This window comes from Carcharodon carcharias, chromosome 13 (assembly GCF_017639515.1).
Source record: "Carcharodon carcharias isolate sCarCar2 chromosome 13, sCarCar2.pri, whole genome shotgun sequence".
NCBI lineage: Eukaryota > Metazoa > Chordata > Chondrichthyes > Lamniformes > Lamnidae > Carcharodon > Carcharodon carcharias.
In genome coordinates, this window is record NC_054479.1 from 86,315,439 (window position 1) to 86,342,056 (window position 26,618).

At 40.4% G+C, this 26,618-nt stretch overlaps 1 protein-coding gene across 3 annotated transcripts in view; it reads left to right on the forward strand.

The window, feature by feature from the left end:
* The window catches only part of ints13 (integrator complex subunit 13), a 77,980-nt gene extending 51,691 nt beyond the window's left edge, over positions 1 to 26,289 (forward strand). For 2 of the 3 annotated variants that reach the window (XM_041203376.1, XM_041203375.1), the window contains 9 exons: positions 850 to 939; positions 2,182 to 2,271; positions 12,484 to 12,662; positions 14,468 to 14,638; positions 16,715 to 16,869; positions 18,215 to 18,445; positions 24,235 to 24,374; positions 25,546 to 25,681; positions 25,951 to 26,289. In XM_041203376.1, coding sequence (XP_041059310.1) covers positions 850 to 939; positions 2,182 to 2,271; positions 12,484 to 12,662; positions 14,468 to 14,638; positions 16,715 to 16,869; positions 18,215 to 18,445; positions 24,235 to 24,374; positions 25,546 to 25,681; positions 25,951 to 25,990 — 1,232 coding nt within the window. In that variant the 3' untranslated portion in view covers positions 25,991 to 26,289. The remainder of the gene's footprint in view (positions 1 to 849; positions 940 to 2,181; positions 2,272 to 12,483; positions 12,663 to 14,467; positions 14,639 to 16,714; positions 16,870 to 18,214; positions 18,446 to 24,234; positions 24,375 to 25,545; positions 25,682 to 25,950) is intronic. The other variant, XR_005944914.1, reaches the window with a different exon arrangement.
* The last annotated feature ends 329 nt before the right edge of the window (positions 26,290 to 26,618 follow it).

The window sequence follows — 26,618 nt, forward strand, 5'->3', positions numbered from 1 at the left end:
GAGAGAGTTCTTTGCAAAGTGGGTTGTTAGGACATCAAATGCTCTGCCAGTAACAGAATTCATCATGGTTTTTAAAATGGAAGTGGATAAGTATTTGAAAAAGAATAGCTTAAAAAGGAGGGGTGAAAGGGTGGGGAGAATGACTGTCTTTCAGAGAGCCAGCACAGGCGTGATGGGCCAAATTGCTCCTCCCTGTGATGTTGCACTCAATGCAACCACTGCAACCAGAATGCTCATTGATTTTAAAGTAAAGTATCTTTTGTTTTTACATGGATTTTATTTGGAAGTTGCAAATTAAGATTTATGTTAACTTGTCAGAGGTGAAAATCATTTAATGTTTACTCCCAGTGGAAAGGAATGGTTTGTACTCTTACTAACTCCCAATGACTTGGCTGAGTTTGGTAAGCTCTTTCCTGGTTCACTAGATGGAGTGCCATATGCCAATAGACAGGCAAGTCCTGGTCGTGTTCACTTGAATCGCACTTCTTGTTCACTAATTGCAGAACAGTGTTGATGGGAGCCATTGAAAAAGTTGTGGAACACGTGTTGTTCTCCTGGCTGAAGCTGTGACTGTTTATATAGCACAACACTTAATTTAAACTGTGACTGAAATTGTGTTTGGCTGCAGTAATTAAGTGGTTAAATTATCCAAATCAGTTTGGAATGAACTTTAATGAAAATGATCCTTGCAAATGTTGAACTAATTATTTTATTTTTTGGAATCTGCCTTTCAATTTTTTAATATCTTATCTCAACTAGAACATTATGATGGAATTTTAGTTTGTTCTAAATGTTTTGCATTTTACTTGTTCAAGCCAAATGCTATCTTCTATTGGTTTTATTTTGCAGTTGATCCACATCTATGCGGTAGCAATAGAGACAGTGCTGTCAAAGATACTGTGACATTGAAATGGTGTACTCCACGAACCAATAATGTTGGTAAGTATGAAGTAAAATTAAATTAGCCAGTGAAAATGATGTTGCCCCACATTTCGTCCAGTAAATTATTGAATAAACAAAATTCCATTGTACCCTAAAGCATAGGTTTCATTTTGGTCAATTTATTGAATTAGAATAAAACTGTTCCCTAAGCGTTATACCTATTCCAGGACAAATCCTGTAACATGTTTGACATTTAACCTTCCCCATGAAGTGCCCCTCAATCTCACATCCATCTTACTGGCTAGCTTATCAAACCCTAGGAAACTTGTGCAGAAGGAGTTAATTTCACAGCCCTGCCAAAATCTCATGAAAGGAGCTTCATTTAGATATTATGAAGGACTTGCGTGTCAAAAGTGGGTTAATCTGATGCCCTGATTTCCATCATAGTTAAATCTGAAACAGACATGTTGATGAGTTAGGCTTTGTGAATTTGTCAATTTAATCCCTGTCCCACTACAACCTGTTGTGGGGTCAGGGATTGGTTAAGTTTTCCCCCCTTAATCATTTTAACAACATTGGGAATACAATTGGAGAAATCCTAATTCTTATTTGCTAGATCTCAAAAGTAAATAGAGTCGACCGCATTTGGCTGCACCTCCCTAACTCGTGACCTCCACCTAGAAGAACAAGGGCAGCAGATACATGGGAACATCACCACCCCCAATATCTCCCCTAAATCACACATCATTCTGACTTGTACCTATATCGCCGTTTCTGCATTGTCATGAAGCACCTTTGCCACACTGTCCTGAAAAGGTGATGCAGTGAGGAATGAGCAATAAATGCTGGTCTTGCCAGTGACACACACAAATGAATTTTTCAAAAATACGCATCTTTGAAATAAAGGGGAAAGAATCTCAAGTGCAATAACTGCTTGGCATGTTCTGCTGTAAAATATGCAATTTCTTGGCTATTGTACAAAATTATTTTATCGTTTTCCCCATGGTCCCACTTTAAGGAGCAGGAAACTGCTGTGGTGTATTTGGTACAGTTCCTGCACCTAACCAAACTCAGTTCCTTTGTGTGCCCATTCATTGTGGTATTGTAATGCAGTTATAATTTCTTTCCTGCTTGACTGCATTAAGCATGTTTTGCCAGATAAAGGTGGGATGCAGTGAGAGAGTGCATCATGTTACTTCTGAACAAGAGTTCAGAATGATTACTTTCATTTATGTATCCTGTTTTTATATGATATAACACCACTGTGTTACTGTGTGTAATATAAAACATTTCTTTCAGAATTGCACTATTGCACAGGAGCTTACAGAATATCACCGGTAGATGTAAACAGCAGACCTTCCTCCTGCCTAACAAACTTCTTGCTGAATGGTGGGTAATTTTGCTACATTTGATGGTTGAAGTATCTTTGTAGCAGTATCATGGCAAAGCTATAATAGTATGGACTGTATTGCATGTAAAACAGAATGATTCAGATTTTGCTGTGGTAATGTCATTGTTTGCCATCATAATTCCATAGAAGCTGACACCTGCTGAATAACATGAAATTTAGAACCGATGTCAGTGAATCCATGGCCCATAAGAGTGTGTGGTAAAGGCTCCCACAGATTGTTGTCTCCCTTATCATGAATTGATAAGAATTTCCACTCTAACACTGTTCACCTTGCTGTAAAGATCCTGGAAAAATTGCATGTTGTTGAATGAGGTGCAAAAGGGCTTTTAATGGTATACTAACTTCATAATTACAGCTAAACAGACTCTCTGGCCCTGAAAAGCTGATTTTAACTTTTGTAAAATGTCAAAGTTCTCCACTATTGTTAAAAATTCCACATAGAAGTCCATTTATTTTTACTTTTTTTATTTTCATACCTGAAAATATAAATTAAAAGCACTGGATTTTAAGTACCTTTTAACTTTCTTGTTTGCTCTATGTAAATATTTATGTTTGGTTGCCTATCTGTTTGCTGTCAACACTGCTGCTGCCTTTGATTTAGTGCCAGATTTAAACTGCTGCAGGGAAAGGAGAAATTCCTGTCACGCAGTTCGCTAGATCTTTGTGGGTAGCTTTCTTCGAGATCAGGGGTGAGCACCCTTGCTTCACCACTGACGGCAAAATCCAGGCTATTGACACACACTGTTTCATTAAAACCCCTTTCACCCACAGAATCATCTTGTGCCAAATACCAGGGTGATTTTGTGATTTACCAATTGCAATTTTAAAATATTTCTGTGTAAAACAGTTCTTGCAACAAGATACTAATTGGCTAAAGGATTTTTTTTATTCATTCAAGGGATGTGGGTTTTGCTGGCTAAGCCAGCATTTATTGCCCATTCCTAATTGCCCTTGAGCAGATGACGGTGAGCTGCCTTTTTGAATCGCTGCAGTCCATATGGTGTAGATACACCCACAAAGCTGTTAGGAATGGAGTTCCAGGATTCTGACCCAGCGACATTTGATACTTATGATAAGATTTAAGGACTAATTAAGTGTTACATATATGTATGTGTGTCTGTAGTTGGCCTACTACAGCCATTGTTCCATTAGCTGCACCCTGCTATTTATGTCCTCCTTACATATTTATTGTTAGTTCATGAAGCTTACAATTATTAAGACCTAGATTTTCCAATTGGAACATTGATGCAATCCATTTAAAATGAGTGGTTTGCTATTGATACAATTGGAAAACTTGGTGTTTAAGTTATAAATGTATTACGGAAGCCGTAGGGGAGATGATATCATGCCTGTTTGTAGAACTGATCCTGATGATTGGTTAAATAAACTATGAATGCTTTAACTTTAACTAAATAAACAGTAATGAATGTGATGGTATCTCAATGTCACTGCATTTCTTTTGGGCAGGAGCCATGTTACCTGTCCAGATTAAAAACAGCATCATTTTCATTTTTTTTTATTTGCTTAACTGTCAGCATCTGAAAAGAGGGAAATCCCCTTCATTGGAACCTGTTGCCTGTTCTCCAATGAAAATTAGCCATTGCAGCCTTTCTTTCTATATGGGAGGGATATTATTGGAACATATAAGATTTGGAGGAGGCTTGACAGGGTAAATGCTGAAAGGATGTTCCCCTTAGAAATGGGGGGCACAGTTTCAAAATAAGGGGTCTCCCATTTGAGACAGAGCTAAGGAGGATTTTCTCTCAGGGGGTTGTTAACCTTTGGAATTCACTTCCTCAGAGAGGAGTAGAGGCTGGGTTGTTAGATATATTAAAGGCTGAGTTAGACGGACTTTTGATCTACAAGGCAGGAAAATGGAATTAAGGCCACATCAGATCAGCCATGATCTAATTGAAATTCAGGCAGGCTCAGGGGGCCAAATGGCCTAGTTCTGCTGGTATATTTTTTCATGTTGTTATGTAGTTCTGTAAGGCCGAGAAAAATTCTGTTTACTTACTCTGAACAAAGTTCTATCCCAAATGTCTTTACCTTCAATCCTATTCTTTGTGGTAGGATTTATTAGTTTGCGTGTGGAGATAGGATTACATTCTGGAGTGAAGAGAAGTTAGAACCAGGTAATTAAACTTTGCATTCAAAGTAGTGGATAAACTGTCTTTTTTTCTCCTCCAGGCAAAGCTGCCCAACAGTATAGGGTGCTGAGGGATGATTTGCTTGGTATGATTAAAATGATAAAGGGGTTTGGTTGAAGTAAAACAATTCCCTCTGGTTGGGCAGACATAATGTTAAAATTAGAGTTAGGTCATTCAGGATTGAAATTAGCAAGCACTTTTTCACACAAAGGGTTGTGGAAGCCTGGAACTCGTTGCCAAAAAGGCTGAGGATGCTGGGAGTGAGTTAGAGCTTTCAAGACTGAATGCTGGATGTTTGTGAGGTAAGGATATCAAGGGGTATGGAGTTACGGTGGGTAAATGGGATTGAGGTCCAGTTCAGCCATGATTTGATTGAATGGTGGAGCAGGGTCAAGTAGCCATATGGCTTAATCCTGCTCTTTACTTATGCTCTTAGTCTACAGTTCTCTTTTTTAAAAAAAAAGACTCAAACTCTTGAAACCTGAGCTCCAAGGTTAGATATCTTTCTGGTTGCACTGCACTTCCTACATAAAGCCTTGACATTCTTCAGGTGTGCTGTCTGAAGCTGAATATTGATACTCGCCAATTGTGCACAAACTAGACCCTGACAGAACGTAAATATGGGACTTTAGTGTCAGCTGTGGCTCAGTGGGTAGCACTCTTGCCCTGAATCAGAAAGTTGTGGGTTAACATCCTGCTCCAGAGACATGAGCACAAAATCCAAGCTGACAGTCCACTTCAGTACTGTGGAATGCTACACTGACAGAGGTGTGCCAACTTTTGGTTGAGACGTCTGCCCTTTCAGGTAACCATAAAAGATCCTATTGTACTATTTTGAAGATGATCAGGGGAGTTCTCCCCAGAAACATCACTAAAAAAACAAATTAGCTGTTCATTCTATTGCTGTTTGTTGGATCTTGCTGTGTGCAAATTGGCTGCCATGTTTCCTACATTACAACTGTCGATACTTCAAAAGTACTTCATTGGCTATAAAGCACTTTGGGGCATCTTGGGGTTGTAAGTGATGATATATAAATGTAAGGCTACCAGTCTTAAATTTGTACTTGATGGTCTGACCAGTACAACCTAAAATAATTTTCTGATCCTGATTGCGCCTTGCACTTCTTTAATGAATGGTCACCTGGTAACCCCAGTCTCAGTTCATTAACAGGTACCTCTGCATGGTATAACCATGCCTCACTTGCAGTTTGATTTGATCTCTGGTTTGGTATCCCTTCCTTCTGCTTCCTGCTTCATTTGCTACTAGATCTAATCTAACCTTGCATGTGTCTATAAGTGTACAGGTGCATCCTGTGCCAACTTTGTCCCTTTGTTCTCACGCATACATATAGCTGATATGCATAAAACATTTGCCTATATCTGATTGGACTTCTTTAACACTTGAACTTTGACTTAGTGCTTTCTCAGTTTAAAAGGCTTTTTAATTGAGCATGTACTGCACTTCCTAAGCCCTTGCCTGATTTTCTCCAAAGCTCCCTCCCTCTTTGAAAAGCAGAATAATGCGGATGCTTAATAAATAAACAGAAAATGCTGGAAATACTCAGCAGGTTGTGGCAGCATCTGTGGAGAGAAACAGTTAGTTTCAGGCCTGTGACCTTACATCAGAACTTAGTCAAGAGAAACAGAGTTAACATTTCAGACCTGAAACAATAATTCTATTTCTCTTCACAGATGCTGCCATTACCACCCTCCCTCTTTCTTGGTGTTAAAGCACAATCTTTACACTTAATTTCACCAGCTAAGGCCCCATTGTTCATGGCAATGCCTCTACCAATCAGAGTCTACTTGCCAACCAATCAGTGTTCTCTTCTCATGCAATACAAATTGTTGTTTCCTTTACAATTGGTGTTCTTGCGAGTCTGTCCTGATGAATGTAAGACGAAACACTTTGACAGCATTTCTCTTTTTTTCAGCAATACTCAAGTTCTGTACTACCAAATAAATATAAGAAAAATTCCGGTTAGTAGCACTTCTATTCAGTCCCCTCCCCCATACTGGTTTAAAGTTCTTCTTACAGACTTGTTATTCTACGAGGACCTTTTGAATCCAGCCTGGTTCAAGTGCAGCTCATTCCCACATTATATCTCCTTCCTGTTCCAAAACCAGCACCAATACCCTGCGAAAAGGAAAAAGAACCGCTCTTCACACTAGCTTCCCAAACTTTTTCCCGGTGTGACCCCATTTTAATCCCTCAGGCTTTGTGTGATGTCAGAGTAAAAATTTGGAAGGGGCAAGGGAGTACAAGTTGTTGAGTGGGTGGTTGTATGGGGGAAGCTTCAGCTGTTGAGCAAGGATGAGGGATGTTAGCCCTTGCCCTGGGGTGGGACGGAGAACAGGACTTGAGCGTGGGGGGAAAAGGCATGTAATAATATCCTGAATTATAAAGTAATAGGGCACTTATGAATGTAATAGGAACCTCAGTGTATTATTAATGTCATAGGACTGGTTATTAATGTCATAGGACTCAGACTAATGTAACAGGATCCATATTATTGATGCAACAGGTCATTGATTAATCAAAAAGTGCATGGATTATTAATGTATTTGAATTCTGATTAATGTAATAGCATCCTAATTATTAATGCATTATGATCCTGATTATTGATGCAAGATGATCCTGATTATGGAAGAAATAGTCTTTCTGCAAAAATAACAAACACCTACCTTTTTACAGGCTTTTATGCACCAGCAATTGGGCCTCAGAGCAGAAATCAGTCCGAGCTCCACAGCAGCCATTGCTGCTTCGGAGCTTGCGCCTCCAAAATCTCATCCTGTGACTCCCTCAGTTTGGGAAGCCCTGCACTAGTCTTCCAGCAGCTCAATTACTTTCTTGATCTGTTTGTCCCTTTTCCAATTGGCACGTGGCTCAGCTGGTAATCTGGAGATGACGACCCAGCACATTGCGATCCTGTCTCATTCCTAATGATCCCTTAGCAGGACCTTTGCCTTCTTCCTTATGATGTTGCTGTTATCATGACCAGATGGTTCTTCCCCATCTTTTCCATGTTCCTTTCCAGCTGCATTGAGACATGCCTTGCCCTGACATACAAACTGGTTAGCCTAACATCAGGAGAAGAGAAAATACTAGAGTCTATTATAAAGGATGTGATAACCCATCCATGAAAAGATTAACGGGATTAGACAAAGTCAACATGGATTAATGAAAGGGAAATCATATTTGATAAGCCTACTGGTGTTTTTTTGAGGACATGACTAGCAGAATAGATAAGGGAGAACCAGTGGATGTGGTGTATTTGGATTTTCAGAAAGCTTTTGATAGTCCTACATAAGAGATTAGTGTGCAAAATTAAAGCACATTGGATTGGGGATAATATATTGGCGTGAATTGAAAATTGGCAGGCCGACAGGAAACAGAAGGTATAAATGGGTCTTTTTTTGAAGTGGCAAATGGTGACTAGTGGGGTACTGCAGGGATCAGCGCTTGGGCCCCAGCTATTCACACTATATATGAATGATTTGGGTGAGGGAACCAAATTTAACATGTCCAAGTTTGCTGACGACATGAAACTTGGCAGGAATGTGAGCAATGAGGAAAGTGTTAAGAAGCTTCAAGTTGATTTAGACAGATTGAGTGAGTGGGAAAATACATGGCAGATGCAGTATAACATGGATAACTGTGAAGTTATCCACTTTGGTATGAATAACAGAATGGCAGAGTATTATTTAAATGGTGATAGATTGGGTCCAAAGGTGCCTATTTAAATGGTACAAAGGGACCTGGCTGTCCTTGTGCACCAAATCACTGAAAACAAGCATGCAGGTGCAGCAAGCAGTTAAGAAGGCAAATGGTATGTTGGCCCTCATTGCAAGAGGACTTAAGTACAGGAGAAAGGATGCCTTACTGCAGCTGTACAAGGCCTTAGTGAGATCACACATGAAATATGTGCAGTTCTGGTCTGCTTAGCTAAGAAAGGATATTACATGTCATGGAGTGAGTGCAGCGAAGGTTCACCGAACTGATTCCTGGGATTGCAGGATTGATGTGTGAGGAGAGGTTGGGCCCACTAGGCTTGTATTCATTGACGTTTAGAAGAATGAGAGGAGATCTCATTGAAACATATAAAATTCTGACAGGAATGGACAGACTGAATGCAGAGATGCCATTTCCTCTGACTGGAGGGTCTGGAACAAGGGGTCACAGTCTCAGGATACGGGGTAGACCATTTAGGACTGAGATGAGGAGAAACTTCTTCAATCAGAGGGTGGTGAACCTATGAAATTCTCTACCACAGAAGGCTATGGAGGCTGAGTCACTGAATATATTTAAGAAGGAAATAGGTTTCTGGACTCTAAAGGTGTCAAGGGGTATGGGGAGAGCGCGGGAGTACATTGTTGAGATAGAGGATCAACAATGATCATCTTGAATGGCAGGGCAGACTAGAAGGGCTGAATGACCTACTCCTGTTTTCGATGTTTCAATGCACGAGGACACCCAGATCCCTCTGCATCTCAGGGCTCTGTAAGGTCTCACCATTCAGATAATATACATTTTTATTCATCCTGCCAAAACAGGCAACCTCAATGTCCCACAGAATATTCCATTTGCCAGATCTTTGCCCACACACCTAAACTATCTACAATATATCCTTTTGAAGCCTCCGTATGTCCTCTTCACAACTTACTTTCCACTTTGTCCTTCTGGCATCTGCAAATTTAGCAACCATACCATTGGTCTCTTCTTCCAAATCATTTATATAAATTGTAAAGAATTGTTGAGGCCCCAGCACTGATCCCTGTGGTACACTACTCATCACATCCTGCCAACCAGAAAATGACCCATTGATGCCTACTCTGTTTCCTGTTAGCTAGCCAATGCTCTATCCATGGCAACATGTTAACCCCTACACCAAAAGCTTTTATTTTCCGTAATAACCTTTGATGTGGCACCTTATCAAATCCCTTCTGAAAATCTAAGTACAGTGCATCCACTGGTTTCCCATTATCCACAACACATGTTACTTCTTCAAAGAACCCTGTTGACTCTGCCTGATTACCTTGAATTTATCCAGTGGCCCTGCTATAACGTCTTTAATAATAGCTTCTAACATTTTCCCTGTGACTTAACCACTTAACCTTCAATGTTCCAAGGAGAACAATCCTAACATTTCCACCTCTCCTCATAACTGAAGTTTCTCATCTCTGGTAAACCTTCACTGTACCCTTTTCTAAGGCACTGCGGTGGCCAGAATTGTCCACAATATCCCAGTTGAGGCCTAGCCAGTGATCTATAATTATCTCTTTACTTTAATATTCTGTGCCTCTATTTATAAACCCAAGTAACCCATATGCTTTTTAACCATCTTATCAACTTGCCCTGCCATCTTTAAGGATTTGAGTGCACGGACACCACTCTGCTCGGCTAAACTTTTTACAATCATACCATTTGTAATGTACTGTCTTTCTATATTAGCTCTCCTAAAGTGCATCACTTCACACTTCTCCACATGGAGCTCTTTCTGCCGTGCTTCTCCCCAATTCATCATCCTGAAACCTATAGCAATCCTCATCACTATATACTACACAGCCAAGTTTAATATCCCCTGCAAACTTTATATTACCATTCCTGACACCCGAGTCTAGGTTGTTTATAAAAATTTTAAAAAGCATTGGACCCAAACCTGACCCTGGGGGCTGGGGAACCATTCAGACCATTTCCTATTCTGTAAAACACCTCTCTGCTTCCTGTCACTGACCCAATTCCATATCTACATCGCTACTTCCCCCATAATTCCGTCCTAACAAGCCTCCTGTGTGGCATTTTGTCCAATGCCTTTCAACGGCCCATATATACATCATCTGCTCTACCTTGATTAACCTTCTCTTTTATTTATTTATTGTTGTAAAAACCCATCTGGTTCACTAATGCCCTTTAGGGAAGGAAACCTGCTTTCCTTACCTGGCCTGGTCTACATGTAACTCCAGACCCACAGCAATGTAGTTGATTCTTAACTGGCCTCTGAAGTGACCTGACAAACCATCTGTTCAAGAGCAAATAAAGATAAACATCAAATGCTGGTCTTGTCAGTGGCACCCACACCCCATAGAAGAATAAAAAATTAATGAATGCAAATCCCCAAAACCTAGTGATGTTTTTAAGCTGATTGGCCAACAGTTTTCTGGTTGATCCCATCCCCTTTCTTGAATAATAGTATAACATTAGCAATCCCCCAATCCTCTGTCACCATTTCTGTATCCAATAGTTGGAAGATTGTGGCCATCCATTTTGCTATTTCTGCCTTTGCTTCTTTCAGTAAGTTAGGTGCATTCCTTCAGGACTAGATAACTTACCAACTTTCAGTAATGCTAATCTTTGTAATAGGCCTTCTCTGTCTTACTACTAACCCATCCATAATTTGCCTCTGCTCTTTCAGTGTAAAGTTCACATCATCTGCTTAATTTGGAAAGGCAGATGCAAAGTACTTACTTAATAGTTCAACCATGTCCTCTGCCTCCACACAAAAGATTTCCCTCAGGTACTTAATAAGCCCAAACTTTTCCCTAGCAAACTACTTTTACTTTTATATGCTTATAAAATGTTTTAACATTCAATTTAATGTTGCCTGATAATCTATTCTATATTTTTAAATCTCTGATGCCAACTGCAGCATCTATAATTCTAATTGAGCTATGACTTCAATTATTCAGTTATTATATTTGACTTATTATGCCTTTATTTATTTAACATTGTCCCTTGTGTATTTTTTAAAGTTGCTTAGGCCTTTAATCTTTTGTGTAATTAGGATCAGCGCACATAGCTAATTGAATACTTTGCTTTTATTCCTTGCATCCTGCCATTCCTCCCTCTGTGTTGATTGTGATGTCATGTTTTTTTAAAATTCTTCCCTCCATCCGTGGCAGACTTATTGTTTGCATCTATACGTTGATGAAGAGGAAATAATAGTGAATTACGCATTCTTCTGAACAAATATATTTACATTGCAATAAGACAAGCATTAAAATCCTTAGATACAAGTGATCCTGTTTTTTCCACAATTTAGAACCATAGAACTACAGAAAGGTTATGGTGCAGAAAGAGGCCATTCAGCTCATCATGTCTGCGCCGCCCAGAAAGAGAAAAAAGAAACTAGCTGCTCATTTTAATCCCACTTTCCAGCACCTGGCCTTGCAAGTTACAGCACTTCAGATGCAGATCCAGGTGAATTTTAAATGAGCTGAACTTTTTGGCCTCACCACCAGCTCAGGCAATCAATTCCAGACACCCACCACCCTCTGGATGAAAACGTTTTCCATCATTCCTTCTAATCCTTCTACCAATTACCTTAAATCTATGCCCCCTAATAACTGACCCCTCAGCAAGGGGAAACAAGTCTTTCTTGCTACCCTAATTAGGCCCCTGATAGTTTTGTACACTTCAATTAGGTCACTCCTTCGCCTCCTCTGTTCTAAGGAAAACAACTCTAGCCTATCCGATCTCTTCTCATAGCTGCAATTTTCAAGCCTGGCAAAATTCTTGCAAATTTATAAGTAAATCCCACTGACCCTGTTTCCGCCAGTAACAAAAGTGTGGTTTTTTTCCAACACGTTCTTATTTTGTTTTTATGGTAGCTCAGTTGGAGTTGAGGCCAGCACTTGGATTCGAGTCCATTCTTATCTGTGTGAATAACTTTAATCACTAGATAAGTCAAACTCCTGTTAGTTCTTATCTGAAACTGCAGAGCCAGGATCTCCTCCTGTATTGCACATATAGCATCGCTTATGCAATGTATGACACAATTTTATTGCAACATCAACTGCATCTGCAATCTCTTCAGTACATAGTGTGCTTTGTGAACTAACTTCAACTTTGTCTACTGACATTCTTTCTAAAGAGAAACACCTGCATTTCTGTTGCACCTTTCAAAAGCTCAGCGTGTTCCAAAGTGTGAAACAGCCGGTGAAGTACTTTTGAAATGGAGTCACTGTTGTGATGTAGCAATGTAGGAAACAAATGTTCTATTGAAAAAAAAAATGATGTTTATGTCCTTTTGTGTACATCAGGTCGATCAGTTTTGTTGGAACAGCCTCGTAAGTCAGGTTCCAAAGTGATTAGTCACATGCTTTGCAGCCACGGTGGTGAGATTTTCCTGCATGTTTTAAGCAGTGTTCGCTCCATTCTGGAGGACCCCCCATCGATTAGTGAAGGGTGTGGAGGAAGGGTTACTGATTACAGGATTACGGTTAGTCACTTTGCAAAAATATATATATTTATAATTGACTTGTTTTCATGTCCTGATGTCAAATGTTAGTGACAGTGAGGACTGCCTGCTTAAAAGCTGAATTAACAATGTATAATTAGAAAATCAATGCTTGAACAAACTTATACCCATTCTTTCACAAAAATAGCCTTTAGTATTACTTAAAAAAAAACTTTTTTTTACTTTGAAGCTGACTACCTGTATCTTGTAAACAAATTCTAGTTCAGAATTGATTGATTGATTTGGTGTCAGAGAATTGATTCCTGTAATGATTTCTCTAATAGCACATTGAGGATTATTTTGTGCTGTAGTTGCATTAGCTAATAGGAAAATGGATGCAGAATCACTTCATTTGATTTTCTTGGCATGTGACTGCACAATGATAACCTGAGATTTACCTGAGGCTCCTTTCAAACCAGGAAAATGTCAACCATGTTTTTATTTGACAGCTTTAGATAGAACCATACAAACCTGCCAAAATGACACACATGAAAAGTCCTGCCTCTCCCAAACAGTTGGCGATGCCTTATGCATCAAGCTACTTAATTGTGTGGTTGAACTAGAAAATGCCTCTCTGATCCTCTTGGGTAATCAAAAGGAGATCAAATTGGCCCTGAGTTTTATTTCTTTATTCTTTCATGGGATGTGGGCATCACAGGCAAGGCCAGCGTTTGTTGCCCATCCCTAATTACCTTTGATCTGAGTGGCTTGCTTGGCACTTTCAGAGGGCATTTAAGAGTAAACCACATTGCTGTGATCTGGAGTCACATGTTGGCCAGACCAGGTAAGAATGACAGATTTCCTTCCCTAAAGGACATTAGTAAATCAAATGGGTTTTTATGACATTCAATGATAGTTTAATGGTCACCATTACTGAATTTAAATTCCACCAGCTTTCGTGGTGAGATTTGAACTCATATCCTCAGAATCTAACTTTAGGATTACTAGTCCAGTGACATTATCACTATATCACCATGTTCCCTAAAGTATATTCTGCATTGTCAATATAAAAGTAAGCTAAAGCACTTTTGCTAACTTCCAAAGGGAGAAATGGTCACAGCTGTACTGAAGTGTAGACTCTGGTTGAGGTAAAGCCACATGGGCACTTCCTGTTGCCTTGGCCAGCAGCCATTCTTCTTGTGTGAACTCAGATATTATGTGTCGGTAGGCTATTTGATTCAGTTCCCACTCATTCCTCTCTTTGCCTGATCCCTAGATGTTTTCAGTGGGAGTTACCAGGTAGCGATCAGGAAAAGGAACCCTGACTGATTATTTCCCCTTTACCTTCATAGCTGTATGGCCAGTTGTTAAGCCCCTCTGCTACTCAGCTGACTTGACACACAGCATCGAATTGGACCTGGGACTCCTGGCTTGTATGGCTCTGTTACACCTTTCTGTTAACAACTTATTCTTTGTTAGATTTTGGATTTTGAGCAAGATACTCCTTTGCCTAAGAAATTAATAATGTGTAGTATAAGTTGGACAAGGAAAATCCAGACAGATCAGTTTATTATTACTGTTTCACGTCTCCAATTGGCAAATTAAATGCTCTTGCTAGGCTTCTAATAATATTGTTTTGAACAATATAAGCATAAGCAATTGCCAATCTTGGTAAAATGTTGATATTATCTGCCTACCCTCCTCTGTTGCGTCAAGGTAGGGATACGATGATTACCTGTCTTAAAACGAGACTTTATCAGTTCAAGAAGGTGTACCACCAAAAATAGTTTGGGCCTGTATCACATCCAGTGTTCTGGGATCACAGTGTTGTTCCTTCTTTTTGTTAGGACTTTGGTGAGTTTATGAGAGAGAACCGATTAACACCAGTAGTGGAAAGGGGATATATGATGGATGGAAGTATGGAACTACCATTGGAGAGGGCGAAGTCCCAGCTTGAGAGACACACACGCTATTGGCCGATGATTATATCTCAAACTACGATCTTCAATATGCAGGCTGTAAGAAAATTTCATTGTTGATTCACATGTAACTTTCACAAGTTGAGCATGTAGATGGAGTTAATCCTCAAGTGATGGGATTAATGTCCACCTTGTCACTGTACAGCTTTCAAAGCAGACAGTGCTATTTAACTTGTCTGGTTGTTGTCTAATATTAACAATTTCAGCATGTGATCTTTTAAGTAAATACAGCCCATAATTTCAGAAAGAAAACGAATCTCTTGTTTTTCTTCAGAGATAGTACGAATAGTGTGTCATAAAGCTAGCTTCACCCTGTTAGAAACTAAAGTTTTCAAACGTTGACTAAGCTGATAGCATTTCCTTGCTATATACAGAAATACCCCACTCTATATTAATTTGAGAAATATTGTTTCATGTTAATGTTGCTGAGGTAGTAAAGGAGCGCATGCCCCTTTAAAGTTTAAAGTTCATTATAACGTTGTTTGGGCATGGGCAATGTTGATCACCTGACTTCTAAGTGCTCCACAAATGGTAGGAATGAAATTTTGAGAGAGCCAAGGCAGGAGTAGGCGAGAGGAAAAGAAAACTCCCTCCTTATTCCACAGAAGAGAGCATTCTGCATAAAATTTGTTTTATGAAGAGAGCATAGGCATTTTAACTAAGGTAAGATTTGCTTCAACAGCAGATTATTTTGAAAGAATTCCATTTTATTTCAAGAAGTACTATCCATTGTTTTTGAGAGACTTGGCTTGGGGTAACTACTACTTTCTTGCTTAAGTAGGGAATGGGGAAAATGAGACATTTGCATCCCTGTAAAAGTTCATTGACATGCATATCGTCTACCATTGCTTCACATGATAAATTAAAAACACAGTACTCTGTAAACTGGAAGAACAAATGTTCTCTGTGAAAGTCCTTACAAGTGGTATTAAGGTTATTTTAGATGACAGAAAAACCATCTGGCATGAATTTAGATTTATAAACTAATTATTTTATATTGAATAATTTCTTGTATTTTGTAAGTTACTTCAGCTGGGAATGCATAGTACTGTACATGTATGAGACAATATTTCAACTTGTACGTTGGTTTTTCTGGGCGAGGAACAATGACTCCTAATAGAACCTGTGATTCGCTTAAAGTTCCTTCTCTTAAAATTGCAATTTCAGAGAATATAGCTGGGACATTAAGTGAGGAATTGCTGTATTCTGCAACTTTGTGCTTTGAGCAGCTTTGTTTTCCTGCCAGTAAACTTGTGGGGTAGATTCTGTTAGGACCTGGGTTATTATTCATGACTATAAAGTTCTATTTAGAACTGGTGCAATTTTATTTTAAAATGAAGGATATTGTTATAGGAGCACCTATAACCTAAAAATGATGTGGCAGTTGTCTCTTAATCCCTCTGGGAGAAAAAAAAGGTAGAACGTTTATTTATGTTTGGCACAAGATGTATTACTGTTCAAGAAAAATAGGCTTGCATTTACATAATCATATTTCTCAAACAATAGTGATGAGATAATTGAACAGCTGATGTGTTCGGATGAATGTTGGCCAATACGCTGTGAGAGCTCCCTCCTCTTCAAATAATACAATTGAATTCTAACACCAGTTCGATCCACCGGAAGAGGCTAAATAAAGGCTCGGTTGAGATCAGTACCTTCGATAATGCAGTCCTACAAGAGAAAGTTAGCTTAGATTTTGTGCTAAAATCCTAGAGAAGGGCTTGAACTAGATGCCCTTAATTTAGGTACAGCTGGTAGCATTCATTTCACTAGCACCAGTAGCCTGTAAGTTCCAGTGTTACACTGCATGTTTACTGGTACCTTAAACATGACCACAGAGAAATCAGCGATTTAAATTTACTAAAGACAGTATGGATCCTAAGTGGACTTCTTTTGGATTTCTGACCCTTTCAGTACTTTTCCATCCTGTTAAATGGCCCCCTTCTTTGCAAGACAGCATGATCCACAATAGATTCCAAGCTAAAGTAAGTTGAGAAGTTGTGGAGAGTTGCTAAAGGAAATTATACTTGCAGCATTTATCCCCTGGTATGTCCAAAGCTGCCAGGTGCCTAGTTGTTCTGTTCACTCACTCACCCTCTCTTATTTGATGCCCAGGTTGTTCCTTTAGCTAGTCTAATTGTGAAGGAGAGCCTAACCGATGACGATGTCCTAAACTGTCAAAAAACTATCTACAACCTAGTAGATATGGAGCGAAAAAATGATCACTTACCCATTTCAACTGTTGGCACCAGAGGCAAAGGATCCAAAAGGTAAAATGTTTCCTTAAGAACCCATTTAATTATTAAATACAGAAATATTACAATCAGTTGGGGTTTTGATGTATACATGTGTTCAGTCCTGAATTTGGCACCTGTTTTCTGTTTTGCTCAGAAGAAACTTGCATTCAACTGCCTGGACACACAGCTCTGGAATTCCCTCCCTAAACCTCTGCTCCTCTCTACCTTCCTTTCTTCCTTTAAGGCACTTCTTAAAACCTACCCCTTTGACGAAGCTTTAGGTCATCTGCCCTAATTCTGCCTTACGTGGTTCTGAGTTATATTTTGTTTTAAAATGTTCCTGTGAAGTGCCTTGGGATGTCATATTCTTTTAAAGGCATTAAATCAATACAAGTTGGTGTCGATATTTTCTTTCACACAGCTCTGACACCTGAATATGCATGCTGCCTATCCTCAGAACCTCTCTGTTTCCCCCATGCCAACATTTGTACATCTTGTCCCAGGCACTTCCATTTACATTGTCTTTATTTTACTTGGTTGTTTCTGTTTTTTATGGTAGGATTTTCCTTTGGCTTTTGCCTGCTGCCTCTTTTATGTGACGTCTGTGATTCAGTCCAGCTTGGTTAACTGTTTTTACTGGCTCAGTTATCTTTGGAAGCCCTGAACTTGTCTATCTCAGTGGACCCATCCATACCTGAGCTCAGTGCCCCTATCGTTTTAAGCTTTTGTGCTTCTTTAATGTGCTTTGAATCTCTACAATTATCTTCAGATTTATTGTTTGTAGTCCTTCATGTTAAAGTGGTTTAAAGAAAAACACTAGATGTATGCTTTTATTATCTGTTTGAGATATGAGTTAGTACTGACATCACTATAGACCAGTGAGTTGGAGGTAGGCGGGACTTGAAGCAAACTGTCTATTTTACAGCAGTGTTTCTGCGCATTAAAGCAGTCTCCTGATAAAAACAGAATTATTTCTTCAGCAAAATTCAGTGAGTGGCAGGTAATTAGATAATACGAATAATCAGCGTGAAATCAATCAATAGTGCAGTTTCTGTGCACAATTGACGGGGAAGGCACCCCATCACCTTCAGTCATTCTGGTTGAGATTTGTGCTGTTATTATATGATCCCTGATGTATTATACAAGTATGTACTGTGTTAGAAGTGGTGCTATATTTTTTGGTATGGATTATACATTCAGCAGCACTTATGGAGAGAGAGCTGGTAAAAAGTGGTGCATGTACGATCTGTGCTGGGTTACATATATTCTGCCATTAAGTGAAAATGCACTAATGATGGGTCACACTGCTACGGTACCGTGCCAGGAATTGGCTTTTTTTTGTTTTTTTAGTCCGTATGCTTCTAATTCTTTCTTGTAGAGATGAACAGTACCGAATAATGTGGAATGAGTTGGAAACCTTAGTCAGGGCCCACTTAAACAACTCTGAGAAGCACCAACGTGTGCTGGAATGTCTGCTGGCTTGTCGGAGCAAGCCTCCTGAAGAGGAGGAGCGTAAGAAGAGTCGGAGGAAGAGAGAAGATAAAGAAGATAAATCAGAAAAAGTGGTGAAAGATTATGAGCCTGAGAAATCTTGGCAAGATTCTGAGCGGTGAGTACAGTACTGTTAAAATGAAGAGGTCATTGTTGTCAATAAATGATGCTTTGCCTAGGGAGGAGGAAAGGCTGGGAGGGGTCACTTTTGTTTTATCATAGTTAAATGAAGGAAAGGAACCTTTAACAGGCACCTTTTTTTGTTTACAAAACCTCTATTTTATCGCTGCTGAAAAGGTTCTTGGTAAGATGTCCTTCCTTGCTTTAACATTCCAACTACCTCAGAGTAGTGTCCTTGGCCCAACCATCTTCAGCTGCTTCATCAATGACCTTCCTTCCATCATAAGGTCAGAAGTGGGAATGTTCACTGATGATTGCACAATGTTCAGCACCATTCGTGAGTCCTCAGATACTGAAGCAGTACATGTCCAATGTAGCAAGACTCAGGCAATATCCAGGCTTGGGCTGACAAGTGGCAATTAATATTTGCACCACACAAGTGTCAGGCAATGACCATCTTCAACGAGTGAGAATCCAACCATCGCCCCTTTATGTTCAATGGTATTTACCATGACTGAACCTCCCACTATCCACATCCTGGGGGTTACCATTGACCAGAAACTGAACTGCACTAGCCATATAAATGTTGTGGCTACAAGAGCAGGCCAGAGGCTAGGAATAGTGCAACAAAAAACCCACCTCCTGACTCCCCAAAGCCGTCCACCATCTGCAAGGCACAAGTCAGGAGTGTGATGGAATACACCCCACTTGCCTGGATGAATGCAGCTCCCACAACACTCAAGAAGCTTGACACCGTCCAGGACAAAGTAGCCCACTTGATTGGCACCACATCCACAAGCATTCACTCATTCCACCACCAATGCACAGTAGCAGCAGTGTGTACCATCTACAAGATAAACTGCAGGAATTCACCAAGGCTCCTTCGACAGCACCTTCTAATCCCGTGACCACTACCATCTAAAAGGACCATGGCAGCAGATATGTGGGAACACCATCAACCCAGAAGTTCCTGTCCAAGTCACTCACCATCCTGATTTGGAAATATGTCACCACTCCTTCACTGTCGCTGGGTCAAAATCCTGGAACTCCCTTCCTAACAGCACTGTGAGTGTACCTACACCACATGGACTGCAGTAGTTCAAGAAGGCGGCTCACCACCACCTTCTCAAGGGCAACCAGGGATGGATAATAAATGCTGGCCCAGCCAGCGAAGCTCACATCCCATGAATGAATTTTTAAAAAATCAAAGGGAGCAGGTTAGCAATTGAGCACTTCCCTGGAGTCAGTAAGCAGTGTTATAAGCTGGGAATGCAGACTTCTCACATGCATAGAATGAAGTGTTCCATAATAGGGCTACTCATAGCTCAGCAATGATTGGCAAAACCAGTCCCATAAGGTGGCTGCTTTGGGAGAAGAAAGGGTCATGACGTTACTTGAGAGACACTCTGCAGGCTGGGACTAAGACAAATGGTGGCAAATTTTGTTTTATCATCGTTATCCTGCAATGTGGAAAATTGCCCAGGTTTGTCCTGTACACACATAGGACAAATCCAACTTGGCCAATTACCTCTCCATCATCAGTAAAGTGATGGAAGGGGTTATCACAGTGCTATGAAGCAGCAATTGCTTAGCAATAACCTGCTCAGTGACGCTCAGTTTGGGTTCCCGCCAGGGTCACTGAACTCCTGATCTCATTACAGCCTTGGTTCAAGCATGGACAAAAGAACTGATCTCCAGAGCTGAGGTGAGAGTGACTGCCTTTGACATCAAGGCAGAATTTGACCAAGTGTGGCATCAGGGTGCCTTAGCAAAACTGGAGTTAATGGGAATCGGGGGTAGGGGGTGGGGAAACTCTCAACTGTTTGGAGTCCTATCTAGCACAGAGGAAGATATAGTGGCTGTTGGAGGTCAATCATCTCCATTCTAGGGCGTCACTGCAGGAGTTCCTCAGGGTAGTGTACGAGGCCCAACCATCTTCAGCTGCTTCATCAATGACCATCCTTCCATCATAAGATAAGAAGTGAGATGTTCACTGCACATTGTATGGCACCATTTACTACTCCTCAGATACTGAAGCAGTCCATGTCCAAATGAAGCAAGATCTGGACAATATCCAGGCTTAGGCTGACAAGTGGCAAGTAATGTTTATGCCACAGAAGTGCCAGGCAATGATTATCTCCAAGAAGAGAGAATCTAACTATAACCCCTTGACATTCAATGACATTATCATCCATTCCCCCACTGTCAACATCCTGGGTGTTATTACTGACCAGTAGCTGAACTGGACTACCCATATAAATACTGTGTTTACAGGAGCAGTTCAGAGGCTAGGAATTCTGCAGTGAGTAACTCACATTTTGACTCTCCAAAGTCTGTCCACCATCTACAAGGCACAAGTCAGGAGTGGGATGAAATACTCTCCATTTGCCTGGATGAGTGCAGCTTCAAAAATACCCAAGAAGCTTGACACCATCCAGGACAAAGCAGCCCCTTGATTGGCACCCCATTCACAAACATTCACTCCCCCCACCATCGATGCACAGTGACAGCAGTGTGTACCATCTACAAGATGCACTGCAAGAACTCACCAAAGCTCCTTAGACAGCACCTTCCAAACCCACATCCTCTACCATCTAGAAGGAAAAGGACAGTAGACACATGGGAACACCACCACCTGGAAGTTCCCCTCCAAGCCACTCGCCACCCTGACTTGGAAATATATCGCCGTTCCTTCACTGTCACTGGGTCAAAATCCTGGAACTCCCTCCCTCACAGCACTGTGGGTGTATCTACACCACATGGATTACAGCAGTTCAAGAAAGCAGCTCTCCATTCTAAAGGGCAATTAGGGATGAGCAATAAGTGCTAGCCTAGCCAGCAATGGCAACATCCTATGAATGAACTTTTTTTTTAAATCGCCAGCTATCCCTCCATTCATGGATGACGTCTGCTCGGTCATGAGTTTCTGCCATAGGTCTTTCTGTGACTGAACAGGCCGGTTCTGCGCCCACATATGAGGTAGTGGGATCCGGAGAGCAGGATTTGCTTCCTTTTCTTCCCTTCTATGCAGCTGCACTACCTCATCATTAAATTATTGTGACTCAAAGCAGGATGCAGCTTGATGTACTAGTTGTCGCCATTTTGAATAATTGGCAGCAGGCTCCTAGTCATTAATATCAATGCTGCCGCACTTCATGGAGAGCTTCGGAGTGTCTTTAGGAGCATTTACTTTGCTCTGCCCGGTACATTGCCATTTGAGAGATGAGAAAACAAGACCTGGTTGGGGGAGAGACTTTTTCGCCATCAGGATACAGTATCTAGTTCACCGATGTTGATTTAGCAGGAGTTTTACCTGAATGTTTGTGGAGCTGTCTTCAAGAAGGACACTAGTATTTGTTTGACGGTCCCCCCATTAATTCCATTGGAGATGGCGGAGGCATTGCTAGTGAAATTTCTCTCATTCTCTTATGTGTCAATGATACACAACTCAGGTCACACTGCAGTACAGGAGTGTGGTGACGACAACTGCTCTGTCCACTAGGACTTTTGTTGACTTGCTGAGGTGTTTGTCAAACACTCACTGTCACAGTTTGTAGAAGGCTGAACTGGTGCAGATGTTGGATCTCTTGCCTTTTGAGAGAGGTGGCTGCAAAAGAATGGGAAGTGCCAGTGTATTCCAGAGCATCTCCTTCAACATATATGGGAGGTGGAATATTTGACTAACCAGGTCTGGGTTGATAAGGGCTTTGTTTTGGCAACATTCAAGGGTAGGCTCAGTTTCTTGTGTGCAGAATTGAAGAGATTGAGCAGGGCTTGCAGATGTGGTCCAGAGTGGGCCATGACACTGCAGTCATTAGCAAACTCTAATAATGTATATCTATGGCGGTCAGTTTAGTTTTGGCACAGAGACAACTGATAAGTTTTTCATCTAGACAGTATTTAATACCAACACCAGAGGGCAGTTGACCTCTGAGGTGAATAGCTACTGTCAGTTGGATTGTAAATACTATGGAGGGCTATCACAGCCTTGCTTGACCCTGGTTCAGATTTTGAAGACGTCTGTTTTGGATCTCCGCTCAAGACAGTTGCAGTCATATCATGAAGCAATTGCAGCATTGTGATCAATTTTTTTGGACATCCAAATCATTGGAGCACATCCAGAGAGCCCTGTAATTTGCTGATTCATACTTTGGTCAAGTGATGAATGCAAGGAAGAGCTCCTACTGGTGTTCTTGACATTTTTCTTGTTTTATAAATTCCCTGTGAAGTGCTTTTACATTACTGCATTAAAAGGTGGTGTATAAATGCAAATTGTTTTTAAGAAAATCCCTTCACCTTATTAACAACAGAATTTGCTCACAGATAAAAACACAGCAGGACATACAGCTGGACAGTTACACTATGCAGTAACAGCTCTTTCCTTTACACTGCTGCTGGTCAGTAAGGGAGGACCCGTGAGATGTGTTTGTAAATACAGATCCTGCTACACAAGTGACCCACATTTAAATCAGGCACTGGGTTAATTTGGCATATAGTGCAAAATATTTGCTACTACAGTTGGTACTAATTACAGAATTGTTGCTTACAATATGTTAACCAAACATGCTGAGTATTTTGAGTAGGATCAGGTGTTCACGTAGTTTGCTCCTCTTATGAGGTGGTTACCCAGTAGATACTTGGTATGCAGCCACACAGGAAATTCAGCAGGGAAGAAGCTGGGAAAAGCTGACTGATCTCTGCAGATTGCCTCAGTATGGAAGCACCACAACCCATCAGTGTGACAACTGTGCAGAATACATAGTTACTATTGTGTAAAATGCTCCTGAGGAAAATATGAGCCTGCCAGCATTATAGAGTGCTGAGTTCCAGTAACAAATCCATGTACCTGATTAGTAGAGGATGGTTGATACATGGTCAGCAATGGAGAGATCAGCAACACACTTTTAAGTATGCACTGTTCAACATGGTAATGGGCAAAAGCACTAATGCTCCCACTGTAGGCTGTGTGGGTTGTAGTGTTTTTGGAAAGAAATGTCATGCTGTGAAATCTAAATGTCATGCTGTGAAATCTAAATGTCATGCTGTGAAATCTAAATGTCCTAAAACAAATTGATCATGCTCTATTTCCTCCTTGCTCTCTCATGCCAACTGGTCTCCACAAGCTATCAACAGGAGGCAGATACCTCCATCAAAGTGTCCTCTTGTACCAGTGTGAGCTCTTTGCCTAGAGACATGTTGAGGGAGCGTAGCCTGGTAGTTATGGTGCTGATCTGGTAACCCAAAGGCCGTGAGTTTAAATCTTGCCATAGGAAGTGCAAAATTGGACTCAATTAACCTGGTAATTTATGGACAATCATCAGGAAAAAAAATGACCACAAAAGCTGCTGTCTTATTGTGAAAACCTCACTGGTTCACCGATCTCCTCGAGAAGGGAATCTGCCACTCCTACCCAATCAGACCAACACCCTTGCTCCATGCTGTGTGATTGACTCTTAGTAGCTTAATGACACCTAGAAATTGGGAATAGGTGCTGCCTTGTTCGTGTCACTCATGTCCCTAAGAACAAATACATAAATTCAGGATGGTGCTCCCACTGTTATCTTAATGGAGGAGAGGTGGTCACACCATTCAACCCATCCTGACAGAAGCACTGAGGATTGACTCAGCACCAACTGCTCTTGTGTATTCTGATGGTGCTCCGAAATGTTGCATCCCATTGTTTGAAGTTTAATGTCATGCCAACATGAGATATCTTGTGAAATGTTAACATGATTTGATGCTACATGTGCACTGTCACAAATGGACATTTGGAACTTTTTTTTAAAGGCTAAAAGGAACACTGGAACGGGAAAAGGAGGAGTTGGTTGAAGCTGAGATCATCAAGGACTCTCCCGATTCCCCTGAGCCTCTGAACAAAAAACCTAGGGTCAGCATTGGAGAAATACAGCCTCTTGAAAAAGTTAAAGGTTAAATGTCTTGTTACTGGTATCTGTTATCCTATTATTCTCTGTTCTATCCAGTGTGTGCTCAAAACAGTAGATGAACATGTTTCGGAATGTCATCTGAACCTACAGGTGCGAAAAGTAGTATGAATTAGTTTTTTATAATGTACAATAAAGCTGCTGAGATATTGCACGTGGTGGGGGAGGGATTTAGACTACAAGCAGTCTTAAGGAAAAGGGGTATGAGACGGTGGAGGACATGAGAGCAGGGTGTGTGGACCTAATTCACTCCCACGTGGAAGTCATACAGTTTCTACTTTTTGAGTTCAACTATAAATAATATGAAATAGCAAAACCTGCAAGAGTTTGGAAAGTAGGGAGGCACACTATTTGGTGTTAGGAGTTTCACAGCACTGCAGGCTTAGGAGCTGGGACATGCACAACTGACACGCTACTTCACCACTACTGGTGGAAGAATGTAAATGTCATATGATGAGTTCAGATTTCTGTTAGTGTGGACAGGAATAACTAATAGGAGTCAGTTGACACAACCGTGACAAAAACATGATGACAGGAAGTAGGGCTTTGTAGGCAGGAAATAGAGATCAGAGAATCATAGAATAGTACAGCTCAGAAGGAGGATATTTGGCCCATCAAATCTCTGCTCACTCTTCCGAAGAGCAATCTCAGTTAGTGCCTACTCCCAAGGTCTTTTCCCTAAACCCTGCATCTTGTTTCTCCTTCAGGTATTTACCCAATTCCCTTTTTGAAAGGTATTGAATCTGTATCCACTACCCTACTAGATAGTGCATTCCAAATCCTAACCAGTCATTGCATTTTTAAAAACAAATTTCCTCATGTATCCTCTGGTTCTTTTGTCAATGTAAGATTCATATAGATACAACATTAAAAAAGGGTTCTGGAAACTTGTGTTATAATGAACAGAAGTTGTACTCAGCTGATAGTGTCCAAATGGCATGAGAAAAATGTTTGTTTCTATCTGTCCCACTCTCCCATCCAGTCTACCTTGGGGAAATTATGCATCTGCTGAGATTAAAATTCATTCGAACAATTTGCAAAATGCAAGGGGCTCATTTATTAGATGCTTATAGATTTGGGTAGAGAGTTGTAATATATTTATATTGTTTAAGAAAGGCACTGACATTTTTTCCCCGTCTGTCTTGCTAATCTCCAGGCCCAGTTTCCTTGCTTGCAATGTGGACTAATAGGATCAATACAGCAAATTCAAGAAAGCATCAAGAATTTGCTGGCCGCTTGAGTTCTGTTAACAACAAAGCTGAATTGTACCAACATCTTAAGGAAGAAAATGGGTCAGTAGTCTTGTCCATGCCTGCAGTAGTTTTTGTCCATGCCTGCATATGCTTAATAAGTCTAAGCTATTCATTGCACTGTATGGAATGGTAAAATGTTAGATAAACTCCAATTATTTTTCTTGAGGACAGGATTTAAAAATTAGTTTTGTTTTGATTCATGTAATGATAATTATGTGTAATATCTGTATGACGTTGCTTTGTATTTATTGTTCAGATATCTTCGTCAATGCCTCTACATTGGCAAATTGTCTTTTTATGCGTTACAGAATGGATACACATGAAAACGGTAAAGGCAGCAGGCAGTAAAGAACAGCTTCAATGCAAGATTTTACAGAAGCATCAGATCAGCTGTCATGCTATTTGTAAATAATTTACGCAAAAAATCCGAGATATTTCAAGGAATTCAACCTCAGTCTCCGAAAGTGCTGCTGTTGAAATGATTTACGACAAATTGTACAAAGTTTACACGTTTTGCTGTGCGACGATCCAGAAGAATTTTACTCTTTGTTAAAGTTGGCATTTTCTACTGCAGAGTACATCGACAATTTTAGACAATATTTACATAAAACTTGCATTGTTGTTCAAAAATAAAAGTTATGACTTTACACAAATTTGAGCGCTCTACTTATTAAAAATGTTATTCCTGAATGCTCTATACACATTCACACAACTTGATAAGAAACATTGTTTACTGTTCTACTGTATGTAACTTGTTGTATGAAGTCATTCAGTTCTGGCTTTTTTAGTTTGTTCTTGAGATGTTTGGTCTGTTTTATTGCCCATCTTTGTTGCACTGAGAAAGTAACTTACGTAGCTTGCTAGGCCACTGCAGTGGGCATTAAGAGTCAGCCACCTTGGTATAAAACTGTTGTCATGTGAAGGACATTAATTTTGACAGTCTGGCAGCTGTCATAGTTTTCCCCACAAATGACCA